Source organism: Podarcis melisellensis (assembly GCF_964234715.1).
Source record: "Podarcis melisellensis genome assembly, chromosome: 17".
In the NCBI taxonomy this organism is placed as follows: Eukaryota; Metazoa; Chordata; class Lepidosauria; order Squamata; family Lacertidae; genus Podarcis; species Podarcis melisellensis.
Genome location: NC_138534.1, coordinates 5,013,427 through 5,035,238, shown reverse-complemented (window position 1 = coordinate 5,035,238; position 21,812 = coordinate 5,013,427). Strand labels below are relative to the sequence as shown.

The 21,812-nt window shown below is 45.9% G+C and overlaps 1 protein-coding gene and 1 long non-coding RNA gene across 4 annotated transcripts in view; both read left to right on the top strand.

Annotated features, from left to right (window-relative positions):
* ALAS2 (5'-aminolevulinate synthase 2) overlaps positions 1 to 21,812 on the top strand; it is a 29,848-nt gene continuing 8,036 nt past the window's right edge. The window contains exons 1-6 of one of the 3 annotated variants that reach the window (XM_081894180.1): positions 1 to 102; positions 13,808 to 14,004; positions 17,241 to 17,381; positions 17,487 to 17,585; positions 18,635 to 18,860; positions 20,692 to 20,876. In XM_081894180.1, coding sequence (XP_081750306.1) covers positions 13,830 to 14,004; positions 17,241 to 17,381; positions 17,487 to 17,585; positions 18,635 to 18,860; positions 20,692 to 20,876 — 826 coding nt within the window. In that variant the 5' untranslated portion in view covers positions 1 to 102; positions 13,808 to 13,829. Of the gene's footprint in view, positions 103 to 673; positions 975 to 13,807; positions 14,005 to 17,240; positions 17,382 to 17,486; positions 17,586 to 18,634; positions 18,861 to 20,691; positions 20,877 to 21,812 lie in introns of those variants that run through there. The other 2 variants (XM_081894179.1, XM_081894181.1) reach the window with 2 other exon arrangements.
* On the top strand, positions 8,823 to 11,977 carry LOC309360460. The gene is made up of 2 exons (XR_014164171.1): positions 8,823 to 10,183; positions 10,569 to 11,977. It is a non-coding gene; the product is annotated as an uncharacterized lncRNA (long non-coding RNA).

Below are 21,812 nucleotides of genomic sequence, written 5' to 3'. Positions count from 1 at the left end.
TCTGCCTTCAGCTGGTGGGTGGGGAGAGGCAGATCCAAGGGGACTTCTCAGCTCTCTAACTAGACTGCTCAGAAGTTGTTCGACTTCAGTGCAGGTCAACAGGTAGGAAGAAAGGGCTGGGGGGAACGGGACGCTTTGGGATTTTATTCTCTTTCTCTCCCACCTCTCATTGAATATGAAAACAGATAAAAATGGAGGCGGCTCTTTGGCTGTGAGTATACTAAACTGCGAAAGCACATTCAAAGCACCTTTTTCTCTCAAAGAATTCTGGGCACCGTAGTTTGTTAAGGACTGCTGCGCATTGTGATTCCATGAGGGGGTAAACTACATTTCACAGAATTCTTTGAGGGAAAGAATGTCCATCGAGTGTGCTTTTTAGTGTGCACACAGCGTTTCTGCTGTTACCTGTTGGTGTTCATTTCTTTTCTCTCCACCTGCTGTCTACCCTGTCACCTAAATTAAGGACCAGCGACTGGAAGCCCCTAAAGTCCATGCAGGCTCTCAGAGGAGTGTTGGCTGTCTCCCTTCTCCCCTAAATATCAAAAAATGAAGAAGGGAATTGGGGTACTGCATTGGCCTCAAGGCTACCAACTAGCTGGGAAACAAGCAATCTAGCTTGCTTTTGAGACTTGATTTCCAAGAATCAACAGGCAAAGCTTTGCAAGGTATGGAGCTCAACACTGTAATCTGTTTATGGCTGTAAATTAGGGATGAGGAGCCTGTAACCATCCCGTTATTTTGTTGGACTACAACTCCCATCATTACTGAACATGGGCCATGCTGGCTAAGGCTAATGGGAATTGCAGTTCAACATTGATCTGGAGGGTACCACGTCCGCTATCCTTGCTTAGATCAGTGCTATCAAAGGGACAACTAGAACGGTGGCTTCAAAAGTTGGGAATCTTCATTGGCCCAGCAGTCTTCAAACCTTTCTCGAAGGGCTGTCCTGAAAAACGGTATTTGCCATCCAGGAGGTAAGAGTGGTTGATCTTTCCTATTTCATTTTATTTTTATATTATTCGGCATAACTAAACTGTTTCTCCTTTAGGGAGGAACCAGACATTATATAGCAGAGGCATGTAATGGTCTCTGAAAAACAGCTACAAGGATGCTGCTAACTATAAAAAACTAGCTATTTTTCCACCCTAAGTTGCTTCACAGCTGCTTTCTCATGCCCAGGCGTGCCAATTTAAATAAAATATTGGGGGGCAGGTATAATTTCACACCATTTGAATGATAATGTCCATTAACTTTTGGGGAGGCGGCCCCCTCAAATATTTTATTGGGGGGGCAAAGGGACCTCAGCCCTTAGAACTTGGTTTCTATGCTGATACCCCACTGCAAAGATATGGGTACCAGTATCTTTTCCTGTGCAAATAGAAAAACAGCTGGATGGAGGCAGTTTTGATCAGGAAATAAATAGTAGGGGAAGGGGTAAGGAATCCTTTACCCCGCCATTCCTCTTGGGATCACAGCTTCCAGCACTTAGTTTTAATTAAAACTAAGCACAATTCAAAGTGTTGGTACTGACCTTTAAAGCCCTGAAGGACCATCTCCACCTCCATTGTTCAGCCCGGACACTGAGGTCCAGCACCGAGGGCCTTCTGGCGGTTCCCTCATTGTGAGAAGTGAGGTTACAGGGAACCAGCCAGAGGGCCTTCTCGGTAGTGGCGCCCGCCCTGTGGAACATCCTCCCTTCAAATGTGAAGGAAATAAGAAGCTATCCTATCTTTAAAAGACATCTGAAGGCAGCCCTGTTTAGGGAAGTTTTTAATATTTAATGCTGTACTGTTTTTAACATTTGATTGGGAGTCGCCCAGGGTGGCTGGGGAAACTCAGCAAGATGGGCGGGGTATAAATAATAAATTATTATTATTATTAATTATTATTATTATGATTAAAACAAAAATGTCAGGAGATTGGTACACATATCTGATATACAATGCACAGCTTGGCTCCTAGTCTCAGTGCATCTTAAAAGCATCAAAAGCAGCCCGTTGACGCACTATTTCACCTTATGAAGTTAACCTTCATTCCCCTCCCAACCCACTTACATTGGTACCTCGGGTTAAGAACTAAATTCGTTCTGGAGGTCCGTTCTTAACCTGAAACTGTTCTTAACCTGAGGTACCACTTTAGCTAATGGGGCTTCCCGCTGCCACCACTGCGCGATTTCTGTTCTCATCCTGAAGCAAAGTTCTTAATCCGAGGTACTATTTCTGGGTTAGTGGAGTCTGTAATCTGAAGCGTCTGTAACTTGAGGTACCACTGTATATTATGAAATATCCCTGTCTCTTTATAATAGTTCATTTTCACACATGATGCATATATATATATATATATATATATATTTGCTTTCGTAGATTTTCACGGGTACAGGAATGCAGGTTTTGGTGTCCTCGGGTGTCTTCCCGTGTAAAAGTTGGGGTGTCTAGGCGACGTTTCGACGAGGTCTCACTCGTCATCTTCAGGCTGGTGCTTTCGGCTTCTTGTTACTGGAACAGAGCAGGATCTCAGTGTTTGAGTTCCTATAAATACTGTTGAGGGGGTGTGGTGTATAGCCTCCAATGTTCTGGGCAGAGAGGAAGTTCCCAGGCTAGTGTGCCTTTTCTTCTTTTGTTCCTTAATTACTTGAGGGATATCTTGAGTGATTTCTTGAGTGATATCCTGAGTACCACTTAGGTGGGTCATTAGGTGTGGATTGGTTGCTAAAGTCTTTGTGTCTTGACCTCTTGAACTTTGTGAAGAGTTTTTCTGAGAAGATGGCTGTACTGCACTTAGTTGTGCTCTGGCTTGGCTTCGTGTATAGGGGCGAGCTGTGGTTTTGTGGCCTGTGTCAGCCAGATCTGTGTAGGGATTGCAGGGGGGTGCAGCATCCGGAGGTGCCACCATGGTTTGGCTACTGGATGGTGTCTGTAATTTATCTGTGGAGAGGGTCTGGGTTTGGGTCTGGTGTGGTTGATTGGTGATGGCGTTCTGTGTGCCTCTGGATCTGGTGTCAGTTTTTGTGGGGAGGGCTAATTTCCAGATGTCTGGCAAGCGGGATGTGTCGTCACGCTTGTTCATGTTGTGAGGGTGTTTCTCTATCTCGATGGCTTCCATGATTATTCTCTTGTGGTGATGTTCCATGTTAAAGAGCAATTAGGAATCTGCAAAATTAATTTCGTGTCCTGTTTCTTTCATGTGTTGGAAAAGAGAGGAAGTTTTTTCTTCTTTTTTGACGGCACACAGAGGCACACAGAACGCCATCACCAATCAACCACACCAGACCCAAACCCAGACCCTCTCCACAGATAAATTACAGACACCATCCAGTAGCCAAACCATGGTGGCACCTCCGGATGCTGCACCCCCCTGCAATCCCTACACAGATCTGGCTGACACAGGCCACAAAACCACAGCTCGCCCCTATACACGAAGCCAAGCCAGAGCACAACTAAGTGCAGTACAGCCATCTTCTCAGAAAAACTCTTCACAAAGTTCAAGAGGTCAAGACACAAAGACTTTAGCAACCAATCCACACCTAATGACCCACCTAAGTGGTACTCAGGATATCACTCAAGAAATCACTCAAGATATCCCTCAAGTAATTAAGGAACAAAAGAAGAAAAGGCACACTAGCCTGGGAACTTCCTCTCTGCCCAGAACATTGGAGGCTATACACCACACCCCCTCAACAGTATTTATAGGAACTCAAACACTGAGATCCTGCTCTGTTCCAGTAACAAGAAGCCGAAAGCACCAGCCTGAAGATGACGAGTGAGACCTCGTCGAAACGTCGCCTAGACACCCCAACTTTTACACGGGAAGACACCCGAGGACACCAAAACCTGCATATATATATATATATATATATATATATATATATATATATATATGCATTTTGGCATATTATTATTATTCCAGGCTCATTGCTACTTCATAAGCTAGCAATTTGTCTCCAAGCCCAAGTCAAAGCACAAATTCTGATTTTTAAAGCCCTGAAGCCACATGCTGGGGAAAGGTGAACATGCCTCGGCCCCAGACTGTTATGGACCACCTTTTCCAAAATGTCACAACCAGCCCCTCTGGAGCAAGAGTGGAGGCCTTACTGCATGTCTCCCCACTGGCTGAAGTGAGACATGTGAGGACATAGGAGAGGGTCTTTGGGACTGAGGCATCACTGCTATGAAATGGCTTCCCAGGCTACATCGCTGCTCACCTGCCCTGCAGGGAAAATACTGGCCAGTTGCTGTGTTCGGCACGTTCTGCCATTTTATGATCATCTCTATGATACGCTGCATTGTATTTTTGTGTTGCTCTTATTACTGATTGGTGCCTTGAGGGCCTTTTCAGTAAAAAGTGGGGGGCCAAGTAAAAATTACTTAATAAATAAATAACATCTCCCAGAATTGCCACTCAAATATAAAATCCTGACTGTAAAAATGTACATTCAGGTTTTTCAATTGAGTTGCTGCTATTGATGTTGTTGTTGTCGTTGCCATCAAGTACAAACATTCCCATGTGCAACAAATCGTGTAAATGGGGAGACTTGCCATCTGACCAGGAAAAAATCCTGACGCTTTTAACTGCAGCCGAATCTTCAGGAATCAGCATGCAGAAATTATTGTGAGATGCATATAAGCCTTATTAACTGCTAATCAGGCTTCTATTAAAGGCACGGCTACAATGGCCAGTTTAAAGGTTGGAAAACCTTTAAACACAGGCATTTTTATTGCCTCTTTGCCCACAGTTTCGACACTTGGGGTGTAAATTTTTAGGAGCTACTTTATTTCTGTAATCATAAGCTGTTGTAAGCTGTTTTTAATATTGCAATGTTGTGTTTTAATGTTCTAACCTGGCCTGGGACCTTAGGGTAAAAGGCGCGTGATAATAATAATAATAATAATAATAATAATAATAATAATAATAATGTGTGTATTTGTGAAAATGTCTTTGGTAACCTATCTCCTAGTGCTTTACAGTGGCGTAGTGTGGGGGGTGGAGGGGGGCCCGGCCGCACCGGGCGCAACATCTGGGGGTTAGGGTTAGGGGGCGCAAATCCACGGGTTAGGGGGCGCAAGTCCACGGGTTAGGGGGTGCAAATTACTTGCCTTGCCCCTGGTGCTGACAACCCACACTACGCCACTGGTGCTTTAACACACCCCTTCATGCTATGTACTCTTTCCTACTGTCTAGTCTGTGTTATGAGCACTGCATTTTATGTTTGGGGTTTGTGTGCTGCAAGACTTGTGCAGAGAATAGGGTCTCCACCTTTTTAAGGGCCAAGGTCCTGTATCTTTAAGGGCTGCATGAGAGTCAGAAAACATTCTGCATTGGACCCTGTCATAGAATATAGAATTCTAGAGTTGCAAGGAACCCACAAGGGTCATCTAGTCCAACCCCCTGCAATACAGGAATCTCAACCAAAGCATCCCTGACAGATGGCCATGCAACCTCTGCTTAAAAACCTCGAAGGAAGGAGAGTCCACCATCTCCCGAGGGTGTCGGTTCCACTGCCAAACAGCTCTTCCCTTTTCTTTTCTTTTCTTTTCTTTTCTTTTCTTTTCAAAGGAGGCAACCCTAGTAGGGAATAGTATCAGAAAAGGCAACTCTCAACAGCGGATCATATTTCAAACTGGCATTTAAAGTGAATTTTGATGTAATAATAAATTCGTATCTTATTCTTTCTCTCCCACCTACCCTCCATTCCATGAACTGGCCTGTCCTTGGACTATTCCTTGTCTTTAACTCCTACTCTCTTCACTCCTTTTTCCCCTTGACACAAAGTACAATGGCTAGATAAAAAGCAAGCATAGTTCCCATCTGGCTTCCTGTTTTGTTTTCAAAGGTACTTGCAGATTGCGCTGCATGATTTTGGAGAGTTTTGCAGAATAGAGAGTGCATCTGTGCATTTGCTTACTTACTTCCTTCTCTTCATGTTCTACCTCTGATTTGTAGCCAGTGATATTTACACTCAATTGAGAGTCTTCTGTAGCTTTGTATAGTTCCCTTTGCAACAGTGGACTGCTTTGGCTGCACTTTACTAATTCAGGGAATCATGTCGGAATTCTCCCAAGCATTGCCCAGTGACCAGAAAAAAGGCAGCAACATTCTGTCATGCTCTTCTGCCTTTAAGAGAAGCTCCATGTGCAGAACTTAGCAGGTGACGTTTTTGCAGCATGGACACAAACATTATCTTTTGCTAACATCTGCACTTCTAGCTGCTGTGAAAGTTGCTTCTACTGTAGCCAGTGGGAAAGCTCTATTTTGCCTCCGTGTTTTGTTTTGTTTTGTTTTGTTGTTTTGTTGGTGGGGGAGCTCCCGATGTTTGAGGAGATTTCTTATAATGAGGTGGGGAATTCAAACATACGATTCCCACTAGGGCAACTCAACAAAAGCTGCTACACACAATAAAACTGATTGCATCTATGATGGACTCTGGATGTCCAGTTAACATTTTGGACTGCTCTTTTCAGTGGTCTGTATCCTGCTGTGGATACAGACCAGCCTTCCCCAACCTGGTGCCCTCCAGACGCTGTTAGACTCCAGCTCCCCTCAGTCCCAGCCAGAGTGGCCCGATGGACAGAGATGATGGGAGTTGTAGTCCAACAATATTCCTCATCCTTGATCTACAGCCATCTGGAGGGGGGGAAACCAAGTTGGAGGACAGTGATAGAGACTCTATATTTGTTCTTGTTGTTTAGTCATTTAGTCGTGTCCGACACTTCGTGACCCCCTGGACCAGATCACGCCAGACACTCCTGTTTTCCACTGCCTCCTGCAGTTTGGTCAAACTCATGCTGGTAGCTTCAACAATACTGTCCAACCATCTCATCCTCTGTCATCCCCTTCTCCTTGTGTCCTCCATCTTTCCCAACATCAGGGTCTTTTCCAGGGAGTCTTCTCTTCTCATGAGGTGGCCAAAGTATTTGAGCCTCAGCTTCACGATCTGTCCTTCCAGTGAGCACTCAGGGCTGATTTCCTTCAGAATGGAGAGGTTTGATCTTCTTGCAGTCCATGGGACTCTCAAGAGTCTCCTCCAGCACCATAATTCAAAAGCATCAATTCTTCGGCGATCAGCCTTCTTTATGGTCCAGCTCTCACTTCCATACATCGCTACTGGGAAAACCATAGCTTTAACTATATGGACCTTTGTTGACTCTATATTCCAGAGACTCAAAGTTTTCAAAACAGAGAATACAAGAGAAAGATTGTCGTTCAGAGGTTTGGTTCTAGTATACTGTATTTTTAAAAAGTGTTACTGGCGCATATAAGAAGCACTGGAACCTGGGGAAAATCTTCGGGGGGGGGGGCAATTTTCAATCTGGCTCCACATCAGGGAGGACTGGAGCAGGTGATGGGCAGTTTTCTCTATTTTCCAGGAACCAAGCCTTATCTTTTGCATGCACCCTTAAGGACCAAGATGCAGCTCTGCATCTTGAGGTCTTTAGTTTTAATCATCTGAGCTGGCCTAGGGTGTATCTTTTACAAGTCAGATTAAACTCAGAGGAAGTTATCAGCTCCCAACATACTTGCACACCCTTCCCATGCCTGAGCTCCATTTCAGATGGGTCATCGCTCTAGTTTTTCATTTCTCTGATGACACATGTACAAAACGCAGCTGCCGTTTTATCCCATATTAATTAATCCAGGATAACTGCCCATACTCCCTAATGTTACGCTAACTTAGCACCACTTGCAGTCACAGTTTCACACAATGACTGTTGCACCCTCCCCACTTCCCCGAATGGGTAAGAGGTTCCATTGGCAGTGCTACCTTTAGATGAGAAGTAAAGGTAAAAGTAAAGGACCCCTGACGGTTAAGTCCAGTCGCGAACAATTCTGGGGTTCTGGCGCTCCTCTCACTTTACTGGCCAATGGAGCCGACGTTTGTCTGCAGACAGTTTTTCCGGGTCATGTGGCCAGCATGACTAAGCCACTTCTGGCAAAACCAGAGCAGCGCACGGAAACACCGTTTACCTCCCCGCCACAACGGTACCTATTTATCTACTTGCACTTTGACGTGCTTTCAAACTGCTAGGTTGGCAGGAGCAGGGACTGAGCAACGGGAGCTCACCCCGTTGTGGGGATTTGAACCGCCAAGCTTCTGATCAGCAAGCCCTAGGCTCAGTGGTTTAGACCACAGCGCCATCCGCGTCCCTTTAGATGAGAGCGCACTGGCAAAATGGGTGCCTTGGCAATATTTGTTCCCATTTGAAATATAAGCAGGGAATACCGTAAGTGGAAGCAAACAGATACAGTGGTACCTCAGGTTAAGTACTTAATTCGTTCCGGAGGTCCACTCTTAACCTGAAACTGTTCTTAACCTGAAGCACCACTTTAGCTAATGGGGCCTCCCGCTGCTGCTGTGCCGCCGGAGCTCAATTTCTGTTCTCATCCTGAAGCAAAGTTCTTAACCCAAGGTACTATTTCTGGGTTAGCGGAGTCTGTAACCTGAAGCATACGTAACCTGAAGTGTTTGTAACCCGAGGTACCACTGTATTGCCTTCATAGGTTCTAGATTCAGGTAGGTAGCCGTGTTGGTATAAACGTCCAGTAGCACCTTACAGACCAACTAAGTTTGTTCTTGGTGTAAGCTTTCATGTACATGCCCATACCCATTGAGTCAAGCACCCATCTCCTACTACCCTCCTGAGAAAAGCCTCACCCCACCTCACCCTCCCGCTATATATAAGGGTCTGGTGATTTCTGTATCTGAAGAAGTGTGCACGCACACGAAAGCTTATACCAAGCACAAAATTAGTTGGTCTCTAAGGTGCTACTGGACAAATATATATATATATATATATATATATATATATATATATATATATCCTTCATAGGGACACTCCAGGATTCTGATCGCTCTACATTTTAAAACTGACAGACCTGAGTTGCACTTCCGGGGTCAAAACATGGTTATCCTTTTCGTATTGACACTTCTCCAAATTTTGTGACACAGTTCTCTGCTCCAAACCACCACAACAAAACAAAAAGAAAATGCATATGGGGGGGGGGGCAGAGTTTAGAATAACTTGTAGAAACAATGCACATTTTAATGTGGTTTGTAATTTTCAGCAGCATGACACAGAAAGGGAAAGGAACAGACTTATGAATGAATACATGCGAAAGGCTATGACCCTAAAGCACATTCAAAGCAGATTCTTTCTCTCAAAGGTACAGTGTATGCCCAGCCTAGAGATCTCAAGTGGACAAATACATCCACCCCCACTTGTTGGCCACCCCGTCTAACTCTGCATTCACATTAATGCCATTGCCTCCTCGCTTTCTTTCTCCTAACACAGACCCTCTGTCCTTATCATTTATATCACTGGCATCTGTCTGTCCTGGGAGTCAATGAAATAGTGTGCCTTTGGGGGTTACAGGAGAGTTACAGCACCTGCTCTGGCGGTAGAGACCGATATGGGAGAGACATGTTTTTGTTACTGCAGACAGAAATTCAGTAGATTCTCCATGCTGGAGGAAGCTGAATTTATAGAACCACAGAATTTCTGCCTGTCACCTAGCTCTCAAAGTAAGGGAAGAAATAGTGACAAAATAGGCAAGTTCTTTCACAAACCACCTGCATCCTGTGGTCTCTTTTAGGAGTACGTTTCCTTCCCAAGATGGAGCCACATATTATCTGAGTTTCAGCCCCTAATTTCCTGGGCCCCACTTGCGCGGTGCTCTCTTTTCTCTCTTTCCCTGTGGGTTTCTCCCCTGCTTCCTTCTGACCCCTTGGGAATCTGGAAGATTGTTCTCTTTGAAGCAGAAAATGCCTCTTAAATCAGACCTGCTCTGCAGGATGCCCTGCCTTGCATGTCGTGACTGTCCTGTTGCAGTGAGTGCTGCAGGGGTAGAAAAGTCTGCACCTGCCGAAAACTCCCTCTGCTGTGCAATTATCCAAGGGACAGGAAGCTTGTCATGTATTGCAGCAGCTGGTCTCTCTGCTACTCCCAGAACGACCATTCGCAAGGGCTCCTTAAGGCAGAGGAGTTAATTCAGCTACACCCTACAATTTACTTTTGAGTAAAATTGCAAAGAGGTTCAGGTGGTACATTTGTAGACACACTGTGGGTTTTTCTCAGTCCTACTGCCAGTGTCATCTCCCTTTGTGGAACCACAGTGAAGCTAGTTATAGACCCCACCTTAAACAGTCATGATATCCCCAAAGGATCCTGGAAACTGTAGTTTGTTAAGGGTGTTGAAAGTTCTTAAAGGTAAAGGTAAAGGGACCCCTGACCGTTAGGTCCAGTCATGGCCGACTCTGGGGTTGCGGCGCTCATCTCACTTTACTGGCCGAGGGAGACAGTGTACAGCTTCCGGGTCATGTGGCCAGCATGACTAAGCCGCTTCTGGCGAACCAGAGCAGCACACAGAAATGCCGTTTACCTTCCCGCCGGAGCGGTACCTATTTATCTACTTGCACTTTGACGTTCTTTCGAACTGCTGGGTTGGCAGGAGCAGGGACCAAGCAACGGGAGCTCACCCCGTTGTGGGGATTCAAACCGCTGACCTTCTCATCGGCAAGTCCTAGGCTCTGTGGTTTAACCCACAGCGCCACCGCGTCCTGAACCCTAAGAAAGTTCGGGAAAGTTCTTAGGTGACCCTTACTCCCCTCCCAGAGCTACAGTCCTCAGAGCGGTTTAACAATCATCCCCTCTTCCCAGGGAAGTCCAATAATATAACCTAAACTAATACAGCAATACAGTGGTACCTCAGTCTACGAACAGTCCTGTTAACGAACTATTTGGGCAACGAACTCGCAAAACCGGAAGTAGGTGTTCCGGCTAGCGAACTTTGCCTTTGAAGACGAACGGAAGCCGAACAGTGGAAGGGCACTGGCGGTGGGAGGCCTCAGTAGGGAAAACACACCTCGGTTTAAGAACGCTTTGGTTTAAGAACGGACTTCCAGAACGAATTAAGTTTGTATTGAAGGGTAAGTAAGAGATCGTGAAAATTAAGGACCTGGGATAGAAAAGTATCTGGTGACCTTTCTAAGGGCAGCTCTACACTTCGCACAGCTATTACAATTGATATGTCTGTGGCTCCCCAGATGTTGTTGGACTCCAGCCTCAGCATGGGCAAGACCCAGTCAGCACGGCCAATGGTCAGGGGTGATGGGGCTGGGAGCCCAAGAATATCTGGAGGGCCACAGGATCCCCATCCCGGACTTAAAGCAAGGGAAGCTAGGAAGGCATCCACTTATATACTCATGTCTGGGAACTCTGACATGGCCAGGGTTCTCAGACGTGTGTCGAGACGTGCATGGCGTCCACACTGAGCACTGAATCAGTGGTGTGACACCAGTATACACACAGCAGCTGTGTTTTTTTGGACAGGGTAGATCTGCCCTAAGCCAGGACCACACCTCTTCACAGGAACAAAAAAGCCTGCTAACCATATTGTTCACGTTACATGACTGTTTTTCTAACGACACATCATTCAGATTAAAAATGGCTGCCTTCCTGAATTATATGCTGCACAAATGTATATTTCCTCTATTTTTTGTAGATGCACTAGCAACTAAAAGGCATTCGACATCCTCATTTGCAGAAGTGGATTTAGCTTGTCACTTTTTATATTACACTGTGGGTGTGTGCCAGTCAGGCAGTTGGTTATTTTCTATTATTATTTAAAAAATCATTGCTACCTTGAAAAGATAGCTCTCAATGACATGTTTCAGTGCTCAACTTGGTGGCCTTAGGGGTGCTAGGAAGGGAGCTGGCTGAAGGTTAATTAAAGGGCGCTCCCTGCTCTGGAGAGTTAATGCTGATCTCATGTGGTCTAAAAGGAAGATAGAGCCTTAAGGTTACTTAAAAAAAGGTGCATGCAACAAACATACAATTCTTTTCTGAGTGAGTGAGAAGGCTTTCTTGTGAGAATAATAGTTGATTTTGTTTGTTTGATAGATGTGGGCTCTCAGGGCAACATTCACTTAAAAACCACACACAGAAAAATGCAAACTTAAAACAATAAAATTGCAAAACCAGCAGACTATAACAAAGTAATCAAGTTCAATAGAAGGCGTAAAAATGCAAAATCCAGCTCATCTCAGCATGCTGGACTGCCCTAGGCTAGGTGTGGGGAAAGCTGGGCCCTCCAGATGTTACTGAACTTCCATCAGCTCCAGAATGCACAGCCAATAGCCAGGATTAATGGGAGTTGTCGTTCAGCTACATCTGGACAGCCAGTGGTTTCCCACATCTGCCCATGGCAAATGAAAATGTCTTTGCTTTGTGCTGACATGTTATCAGAGTTGATGGCAAGCAAGCTTTTCTGGGGAGACCATTCTAAATACAAGTGGCCACAATTGAGAAAACCCTCTCTCTAGGCTTTATTATTGAAATTGTTCTATTAGCATTAATTAAAAAAAACTACTGTGAGAGTCATCAGAGCAATGAAAGCAAAAAGAGAAAAAGAATTCAGAACCCCATATGCAAGGAGCTTTCAGCCAATATTCCAACAGTGCAGGAGGAAGGCGGAAAGAAGAAAAGAGAATGAAGCGAGCGAAAAGGGGGTTCCCTTTCCTCACAAAGTACTCTTAAATCACCTGCATTTGCCTAAGCACTGGGATGGATGTTTGGTTCGGCCATGGATGTGCACAGACTATAAAGCGAATTCAAAGGGCATTCTTTCCCTCAAAAGAATTCTGGGCACTGCAGTTTATCCCCTCAAAGAGTTACAATTACATGCAATCCTTAACAGACTACAGTGCCCAGAATTCTTTGAGGGACTCTTCTTTGAATGTGCTTTAAAGGTATAGCTCTTATGGCCACATATCAGATATTCTCCACTCAAAATGTTTGTCTTGGTGAGACTGTCAGCATGGGGTCAGGGGCAGACAGTCCAAATCTGTGTGTGTGTGTGTGTGTGTATGCGTAATTTATGATTTTCAAGTGTATACATTTCAATAATTTTACAGTCATTTTACCATTTCAAAACTTGACTTCCTTCCCCCACTTTCTGCCGTTCCTTAAATTTATTTTTAATATTTTTTGCATATCCCAATTAAGTTAATTTGCTCATTTATCCATCTACTTTAAAATATACTCTTGTGAAACTGAAGGTTGTTACAATAATTCTGCCCATGTTCTTATCTGTTTACAATTCCGTTGTAAATATTCCATAAACCATTTCCATTCTTTTATAAAAAAAAGTTTGTTACCTTGATTTCTTATTTTTCCGGTAAGTTTCACCATTTCTGCATAGTCCATAAGTTTTTGTATCCGTTCCTCTTTTCCTGGGACTTCTTCTTTCCATTTTGGGGCAGTACAAATCCAGCCAGGTGGCAGCTCTTTTTTAACCAGCGAGTACATGATGGTTAGGGGATGCAGGTGGCGCTCTGGGTTAAATCACAGAGCCTAGGACTTGCCGATCAGAAGGTTGGCGGTTCGAATCCCCGCGACAGGGTGAGCTCCCGTTGCTCAGTCCCTGCTCCTGCCAACCTAGCAGTTCGAAAGCACATCAAAGTGCAAGTAGATAAATAGGTACCGCTCCGGCGGGAAGGTAAACAGCATTTCCGTGCGCTGCTCTGGTTCGCCAGAAGCGGCTTAGTCATGCTGGCCACATGACCCGGAAGCTGTACGCCGGCTCCCTTGGCCTGTAAAGCAAGATGAGTGCAGCAACTGCAGAGTCGTCCTTGACTGTACCTAACGGTCAGGGGTCCCTTTACGTTTACCTGATGGTTATTGCTTGGACATTGGTGAGTAATGCCCTGGCTCCTTGGATTCTGATCCCATTCTGTGGCTAAGGAGCTGTGATATAGCCTCAGCCAAAGGGACTCTCACAACACCTCCCTTGACTTCTCTCTTTCTTTGTGTAGCACCAGACCTTGGCACACCACAATGGCCTCAATCCTCCAGTGCTGCCCTTTCCTGACCCGGGACCCGGCCACCTTCCTGCGCCGATGTCGGCCCCTGCTGGTCAGCAGTGCCCAGCGCTGCCCTGTGATGGTGGCCCGAGCCTTCTCTCGTTCTCATGCTGACCAGCAGCATGGAAAAGAGACCCATGGAGATTCTGGTGAGGCAGTGGGTGGGCTCACAAGCAACAGCCCTGGGTAAAATGTCCAGCTGAGGGGAGAGGGGTTTTGTCCACACACTGAAAGCACACCCTCAAGGAAATCCTGGGAACTGCAGTTTGTTACACGTGCTGGGAACTGTAGCTCTCTGAGGGGCAAAATACCATTCCCAGGTATCGGGAATTGTGGGTAGGAAGGTGAGAATATCTAAATTAATGGTTCTTATTAAAATGAGTAGTACCAAGTTAAAAACAAAAGAGGAATGTAAATGGGTAAAATTGATGGTAACTGCAGCCAGACAGGTTATAGCGAGTAATTGGAAAAATGCAGAAGAGTTAGAGGTGAACCAATGGAGGAAAAAACTGAATATTATTATAATTTTAGAATATCTAACTGTGAAGATACACAGAATGAAAAGGTTTAAGGTCAGTGAGAAAGAGGAGGATTGGTTTAAGAAGATATTGAATTATTTGGGTAGGTTTGAACAATTTGGGGCAATTAAAATGTTAAAAGTTAAATAAACCTTGTAGATGGATGAGTGTTAACGTATATAAAATTGTACATTTGGTTGATTTGAATATGTTATTATTGATTATGTATACCCAATGTATCAGCTGCCTGGGGGGGTTCACTGTGTTTTGGTTGTTGGTGAAAAAATAAAAATTTTAAACATTAAAAAAACCAAAAAAACATCCCCAGGGTGCTTTGGGGAAAGCCATGTGCTTTCAATGCACTTTGAATGTATGGTGTGGATGTAATCATAACACTCCCCAAAACACAGTATACGCTCTTTAAACACGAGGGGTGTGCTTTCGTGCAGTTATTAGATCTGGAAGAATCCAATATGGCAGTATGAAAGTCCAGTGGGAAATGAATGGATCTACCCATTCAGATAAACTATGTATTCTTGGGCTATATTATTCCAGACAGTATGGCAAGGGGAAACTGACAATGGATTCATGCCATTTTATTCTATTTTATTGTAGTCTGAATATGCTGCTTTGGGGGCCTTTGGGCTGCAAAACAGTATTTGATAAATAGTGCTTGAAAGCTCCTCCATTTAAAAAAAAAACAAAAATTTAATCCTTGCTTATAGAAAACTATCCTGTCAGGATGAAGGCTAGGTTCAAATCTTTTCCCTTACAGGATAGCTTTCTGTTCCCCACCCCTAGATGTGGGGTAACATTTTTCATCTAAGGCAGTTTGAAATGGTACGACGCCAGCAACTTCATACTACATGATTTATTTTAATAAATATGGCCTACCACGGCAGGTGGTAAAATTGCCTGTCTGGACAGTAGCATTTTAGACTGCAGCGTACGGAAAGCTAGGAAGAAGATTCTAACCCAGAGTTCTCCCTGACAGGATCGTTTTCTGTGTGCAGGGAAATTTTTAATTTTTGCAGGAAGGAGCAGTCAGTTATAGGGACCCTATCACGGAATTTTCCTCCATTCCCCATACCCCCACCTCCCTGAAAATATGAAAGATCCAAGGTATGGAGACTCTGTCTCCAGGATCACAATTCTTGCCAGTGATCTCTTATTTCCCTATTCCCTCTTGCCAGCTGATGCCTGTTGTGGGTGAGAATAGAGATGACCTTTTTAAAAAAATAAAATAAAAATTGGGACTTAGTAATTCTCTCAAAAGGCTCAGCTGGGAAAAGATTTGCCAAATGGAGGAAGAATTCCATCACAGGAATACCACCTCTGTCATCTGGCATGGTGCAGTCCAGACGCAGGATTCCTACCCCAGGAGGGAGTCTGGTCATTTAAAAACTGTTCTGGGTCTGAGACCTGGCTCAAAGGCCAAGCAATTCTGACACAAGAGGAAGGAGAAGGAAATAAAGTGTTATGTACTGAAGTTCTCACTATCTCATACTGTCGATAGTTATGCAAATAAGGGATCGAAAGTGACGTTCATTGATTGGATAGTTTTAGAAAATTGTTACAGTTACATTGTACTGGAGCTCTATATAAGCAGGCTGATTGAACCCTTCAGTTCAGTTCTGTCCTGGCCTGTGAATAAACAAGAGCTGTTTGAAGAATCACTGTGTCGTCTGATATGTTCACCCACAACTTAACACTGGCGACAAAGGTGGGATGGATGGACAACAGAGCACAGCCAGATGCAGCCACCCTCTGAGTGGAGCTGAATCACTGAGCTGAAACACCGAGCAAAATTACTGAACGGCATTTTCGATCCCTTATTTGCATAACTATCTACAGTATCCCCCTGCTGGCCCAGGGTGAGAACTTCAGTACATAACACCAGAAAGATCCAAAATCAGGACTTTCTTTCAGCCAGAACTGGCTCCTCTCAGGTTGGTGCCATTGCCATTATGAGAGAACAAGTGACTCCCAGAACCTCTTTTTCTAGGAAAAATAGCTCTGTCCAAAAGATAAGGTCTTTGGGTTTTATGTGAGGCAGGACCAGAGCACAGCTCAGTGGCTCAGAACATGTTTTGGTCCAGTCTTCTTCATCTCCAGTTAGAAACGGTTTAAGGAGCAAGCGATAGGAAAGAGACCTTCACCGTACAACTCATACCATACAACTCATGGAGAATTCTGGGAACTGTGGTTTGTGAAGGGCGCTGGGCCTTTTGCTCTGTGAGGTCCGTGCCCTTAACAAGCTACAATTCCCAGAATTCTCTATGACCATCAAAGTGTTATGAGAGTGCTTTAAATTTGTGGTGCGGATGCGATAGAGCTGGACGCACCCATAGCCTGACAAGGGACATGGGTGGCACTGTGGTCTAAACCACTGAGCTTCTTGGGCTTGCCGATTGGAAGGTCGGCGATTCGAATCCCTGCAACGGAGTGAGCTCCCATTGCTCTGTCCCAGCTCCTGCCAACCTAGCAGTTCGAAAGCATGCCGGTGCAAGTAGATAAATAGGTACTGGTGTGGCAGGAAAGTAAACAGTGTTTCCGTGTGCTCTGGTTTCTGTCACAGTGTTGCATTGCACCAGAAGCAGTTTAGTCATGCTGGCCACCTGACCCGAAAAGCTGTCTGTGGACAAACACCAGCTCTCTTGGCCTGAAAGCGAGATGAGCACCGCAACCCCATAGTCGCCTTTGACTGGACTTAACCGTCCAGGGGTCCTTTACCTTTACTTATAGCCTGACAAGGCAGATTCCTACATTTCAGCTCTGAAAAAGTCCAGTGGGGTACAGTCCCTATGGGGGCCACCACCTGAAAGATGGAACCAGCTGGGTTCTCCTCTCCTTCTTCTGCCCACTAGGCTCCGCGGCGCAAAGGGCACCCCTGCTTCTCCCCTCCACGCAGTGCCCTTTCATGGAGTCAGAGCGCAAAAGCGGCCAGAATTCCTTCGTGCAGGAGGCAAAACCTGAGGTCCAGGAAGATGTCAGGCCTTTCAAGTCAGGTAGGGAATGAAGAGTCCTGCATCATATGGGGAAGTGAAGCGGAAGGGGGAGCTCCCATTCTCGACTTTTCCCTAGCCATGACCCACTCGTCCTTCTCCCTCTAGGCATGTGGACTTCCCTAGTAAGGGAGGTGCAGTCCAGCCTCAAGAGGAAGTTGCTCGATTCTGACAAAGCGTCACACCTCATTCGGGACAACATGCCAGGTAAGTGAATGGGAGGACTCCCAAAACTACTCAGACGAGGAGACAGCGTAAGTAACACACACACCTGCCGTGTGTGTCAGATGCAGAGCTAGCAATTAAGCATTCCAGCCTTGTCGGAATTGGCTGTCACTTTTTCCCCACCCAAAAAAAAGTTTACTTTTAAGTTGTATAAGAAATAAAGCAAACCCACCTTTAGAGGAGGCCATACCCTGTGTTGTTGTTTTTCCCCCAGTCCCTGATGTTATACACATGCTGCCTGATTGAAAAGATTGAAAACTTAAAGCAGCTAGTCGCACAGAGACACAACAGGCAGCCTCCTCTAAGAGCAGGTTATTTTTACTGGGACTCTCAACTGAGGATGATTGAAGAGCAGTATCCGACGAATGTGTCAGCTCAAGGATCTCTGCTTGTGCACCAGGACTCCCCACCCTCCTCCCCCGCTCCACACCCTCTCCCAATCTGTTCCAGAGTGTTGGGGAAACCCCTAGAAAAGATTTGGGGGTGTGTACAAGGGGAGGAAAGGGGGAGAATGTTCTATTGTGCAAGCAGAAGTCCCTGCACTGACGGGACATTCACATAGTAGTACTTTGGATACATCCCATTATGTCCAATCAAACAATGTGGCTGGGGTAATCCAGTCAGACGGGCGGCATATAAATAATAAAATTGTCATTAATGTCATTATTATAATAATAATGCAGAGATAGGGTGAAATTAGTTTCCTCCCAGGAGAGGCCAATTTGAAGGGCACGAGGTCAGTGCAGTAACTCATGCAGAGAAGAAACTCACAGCCTCCTCCAACCCCTTGCCATCACTCCCTACCCCCTAATATCTTCTGCCTGGAGCGTCTGTGTCACTCTGTCTGACAGCATGGCCCATGATCCATCAGAACTTGCCCCTGACTCCACGTAAACAGGACCTTCCTGCCCTCTCTCACAGGCTGCTTCTCAGTAGGGTCTGGGCTTAGCCTTGCAGGTGCTAAGTCATCCATTATAGAGAAATCAAGCGACTCACATGGGTTGTGTTAACCAGCCCTGTGTTTCTCCTAGCAGGGGGCAAAGTGTTTGAGTACGACCATTTCTTTGAGGCAAAGATCCAAGCGAAGAAGCAAGATCACACCTACCGGGTCTTCAAGACCGTGAATCGAAAGGCTGACGCCTATCCCTTTGCGGAGGACTATTCTGGCTCCCAGGTGGAAGCCCGTGAGGTGTCGGTCTGGTGCAGTAATGACTACCTGGGAATGAGCCGCCACCCTCGAGTCATGCAGGCCATCCGGTGAGTGGCAGCTGCCCAGCAATGTCTCCAGTACAAACTCTCTCCGGTCCACACCTCGTCTAGTTCCAATGGTCTGTTTCAAGCTGTTACGCATTGCCCTTGCAACCTGCCCCAGTTTACTTTTGAAATTCAGTGCGATGGCCCTTTGACATGATCATAGGGTCGGGCAAACAGGCAAAGATGTTCTAGCCCATGGGTAGGCAAACAAAGGCCTGGGGGCCGGATCCAGCCCAATCGCCTTCTCAATCTGGCCTGCGGACGGTCCAGGAATTAGCATGCTTTTACATGAGTAGAATGTGTGCTTTTATTTAAAATGCATCTCTTGGTTATTTGTGGGGCATAGGAATTCGTTCATTTATTTATTTTTCCAAAATATAGTCCGGCCCCCCACAAGGTCTGAGGGACGGTGGACTGGCCCCCTGCTGGAAAAGTTTGCTGACCCCTGTCTAGCCCCTAAGCTGGAAACAGACAATAGCGCTTTTGTTTTCACTGGAGAGATGAAAATTTGAAAAATGAGTGGCTGCTTGTGCCGTGAACTCTTGCCCCAATTCTTACCTCTGGTCAGCCTCAACATCCTGAGGCCACTGCCCAGGACCCAGGACCACCCTGGCCTTCCCATCAAAATGTGGGGTTGCCATTTAAATTTCCCACAATGCCCTGCAGAGGCATTATGTCAGGGGTCATAGTAGGAAATCAATAATGGGAATTGTAGCTCTGTGAGGGAGTAAACTAGAGTCCACCCCATACATTGAAAGCGCTTTTTAGGTGCATGGCTTCGCCCACATAATCTGTGAGGGGTAAACTACAGTTCCCAGGATTCTTTGAGGGAAACCATTAGCTTTAAATGTGCTGGTTTGAAACAGAGGTGACGGTGGCCGAGAGAAAGTCAATGTGTGTATGCCTTGGGGCCCTTTCCCAATCCTCTTTAAACCCTTTAAAAGTGTTTTCTGTCTCCGACTCTAGGCAGCTTAGTGAATAAGAAAATGCAGTGGCGTAGCGTGGGGGGTGCAGCGGGGGCCGGCCGCACCGGGCGCAACATCTGGGGGTTAGGGTTAGGGTGCGCAAATCCACGGGTTAGGGGGTGCAAATTACTTGCCTTGCCCCGGGTGCTGACAACCCACGCTACGCCACTGAGAAAATGAGCAGGAAAGTCTGTGATTCAAAGCTTACATCAGCCATGAATGGGTGGGCTTAGGCAAGACCCTGTCCTGTCAGTGTCAGCCCCTCCCCCCCATCCTAATAAGCCTGCCCACCCTCTTTCAACGGATCCATGAAGATAGCACATGGTGTGGTTTTGGGTGAGAACTTCAGTACATAACAATTGTAATGTGACTTTTAATTTTAGCTTGCTCTGTAAGCTGCCTGGGGAACTTCTGTTACGGGTTAGCATGGATCGTATCCAGCATTAATCTTACTCAGAGCAGACACATTAGGACTGATGGAAACAAGTCCTTTGATTTCAATGGGTCTGATCTGAATTAACCTTGGATGCAACCCAACCCCCTTTTTAAAATGTAAACATCTTTGAGCACTTACCCATAGCTGTAGGTTTCACTAATGGTGGGGAAAACCACAGCTTCCAGGTCCGAGGAGGCAATTCTCATAGGATCATGGCAAGGAGGAGAAGGGTGAACATGCTCCCTTCCTAGCACTGAGGGTGGCCCCAATCTGAGCCAGTTGCTTTGCTCAAGAATGGAAAAGGGACCCAAGATCTGATCAAGGGTCTCCATGGTCTTATCTGGTTTGGTGATCCAGGTGTGATTCACCTTCTGAGTTCAGCCCTTTTTGGAGCGAATCTCATTCTCCTCTTCTTCCACCCTATCCCCACCAGGGATACTCTGGATCATTATGGAGCTGGGGCTGGAGGCACCAGGAACATTTCTGGCACCAGTAAGTTCCACGTGGAGCTGGAGCAAGAACTGGCCAGCCTGCACAGCAAAGACGCTGCCCTGCTCTTCTCTTCTTGCTTTGTGGCCAATGACTCCACCCTCTTCACTTTGGCCCGCATGATGCCAGGTAACTAGGGCAATGCAGTGGGTTGGCCTTTAGGGCCTGGTTGGGAGCCAAGATAGGGAAGGACCATGGGCTCTGCATGGAGAAGGTCCCAGGTTCAATCCCCAGCATCTCCAAGTTGGGCTGGAATCCTGTGGAGACTGTACTATGTCAGATAGACCAGTAGGTCTGACTCAGGATGGGTAAATTTGACCGTGCTGGTTTCTCTCATTTTTTCCAGTCTTAAATTCATTTCTCCGTGTTTCTACATTAGTTTTTAAAAGTCCTCCTGAAAAATTATCAATATTTTAAGGCAAAATCCTCCTAGTATTTTAACTATGTACTTACCCGTGTGTGCAATTTTGCATACATTGCTGCAGAGGTAAAGGTAAAGGGACCCCTGACCATTAGGTCCAGTCGCGGATGACTCTGGAGTTGCGGCGCTCATCTCGCTTTATTGGCCGAGGGAGCCGGCGTACAGCTTCCAGGTCACGTGACCAGCATGACTAAGCCGCTTCTGGCGAACCAGAGCAGTGCATGGAAACATCGTTTACATTCCCGCCAGAGCGGTACCTATTTATCTACTTGCACTTTGAGGTGCTTTCGAACTGCTAGGTTGGCAGGAACAAGGACTGAGCAACGGGAGCTCACCCCGTCACGGGGATTCAAACCGACGACCTTCTGATTGGCAAGCCCTAGGCTCTGTGGTTTAGACCACAGCGCTACCCGTGTCCCTGTGTAGCAAATATAGCATAGTGCAAATACAACACAGGGTGAATATCAAAAGATGGCTGTGTTTAGATTTGTGTATTTGCTTTGGGAAGTGCAAATGACATAGGTCCACCTTGAAAGCATTTAGAATCATGCAATTGTAGACTTGGAAGGGACCCAGAAGCCATCTAGTCCAAGTCCCTGTGATACAGGAGTCACAGCTAAACATGAACCGGATCAAATTTCTCC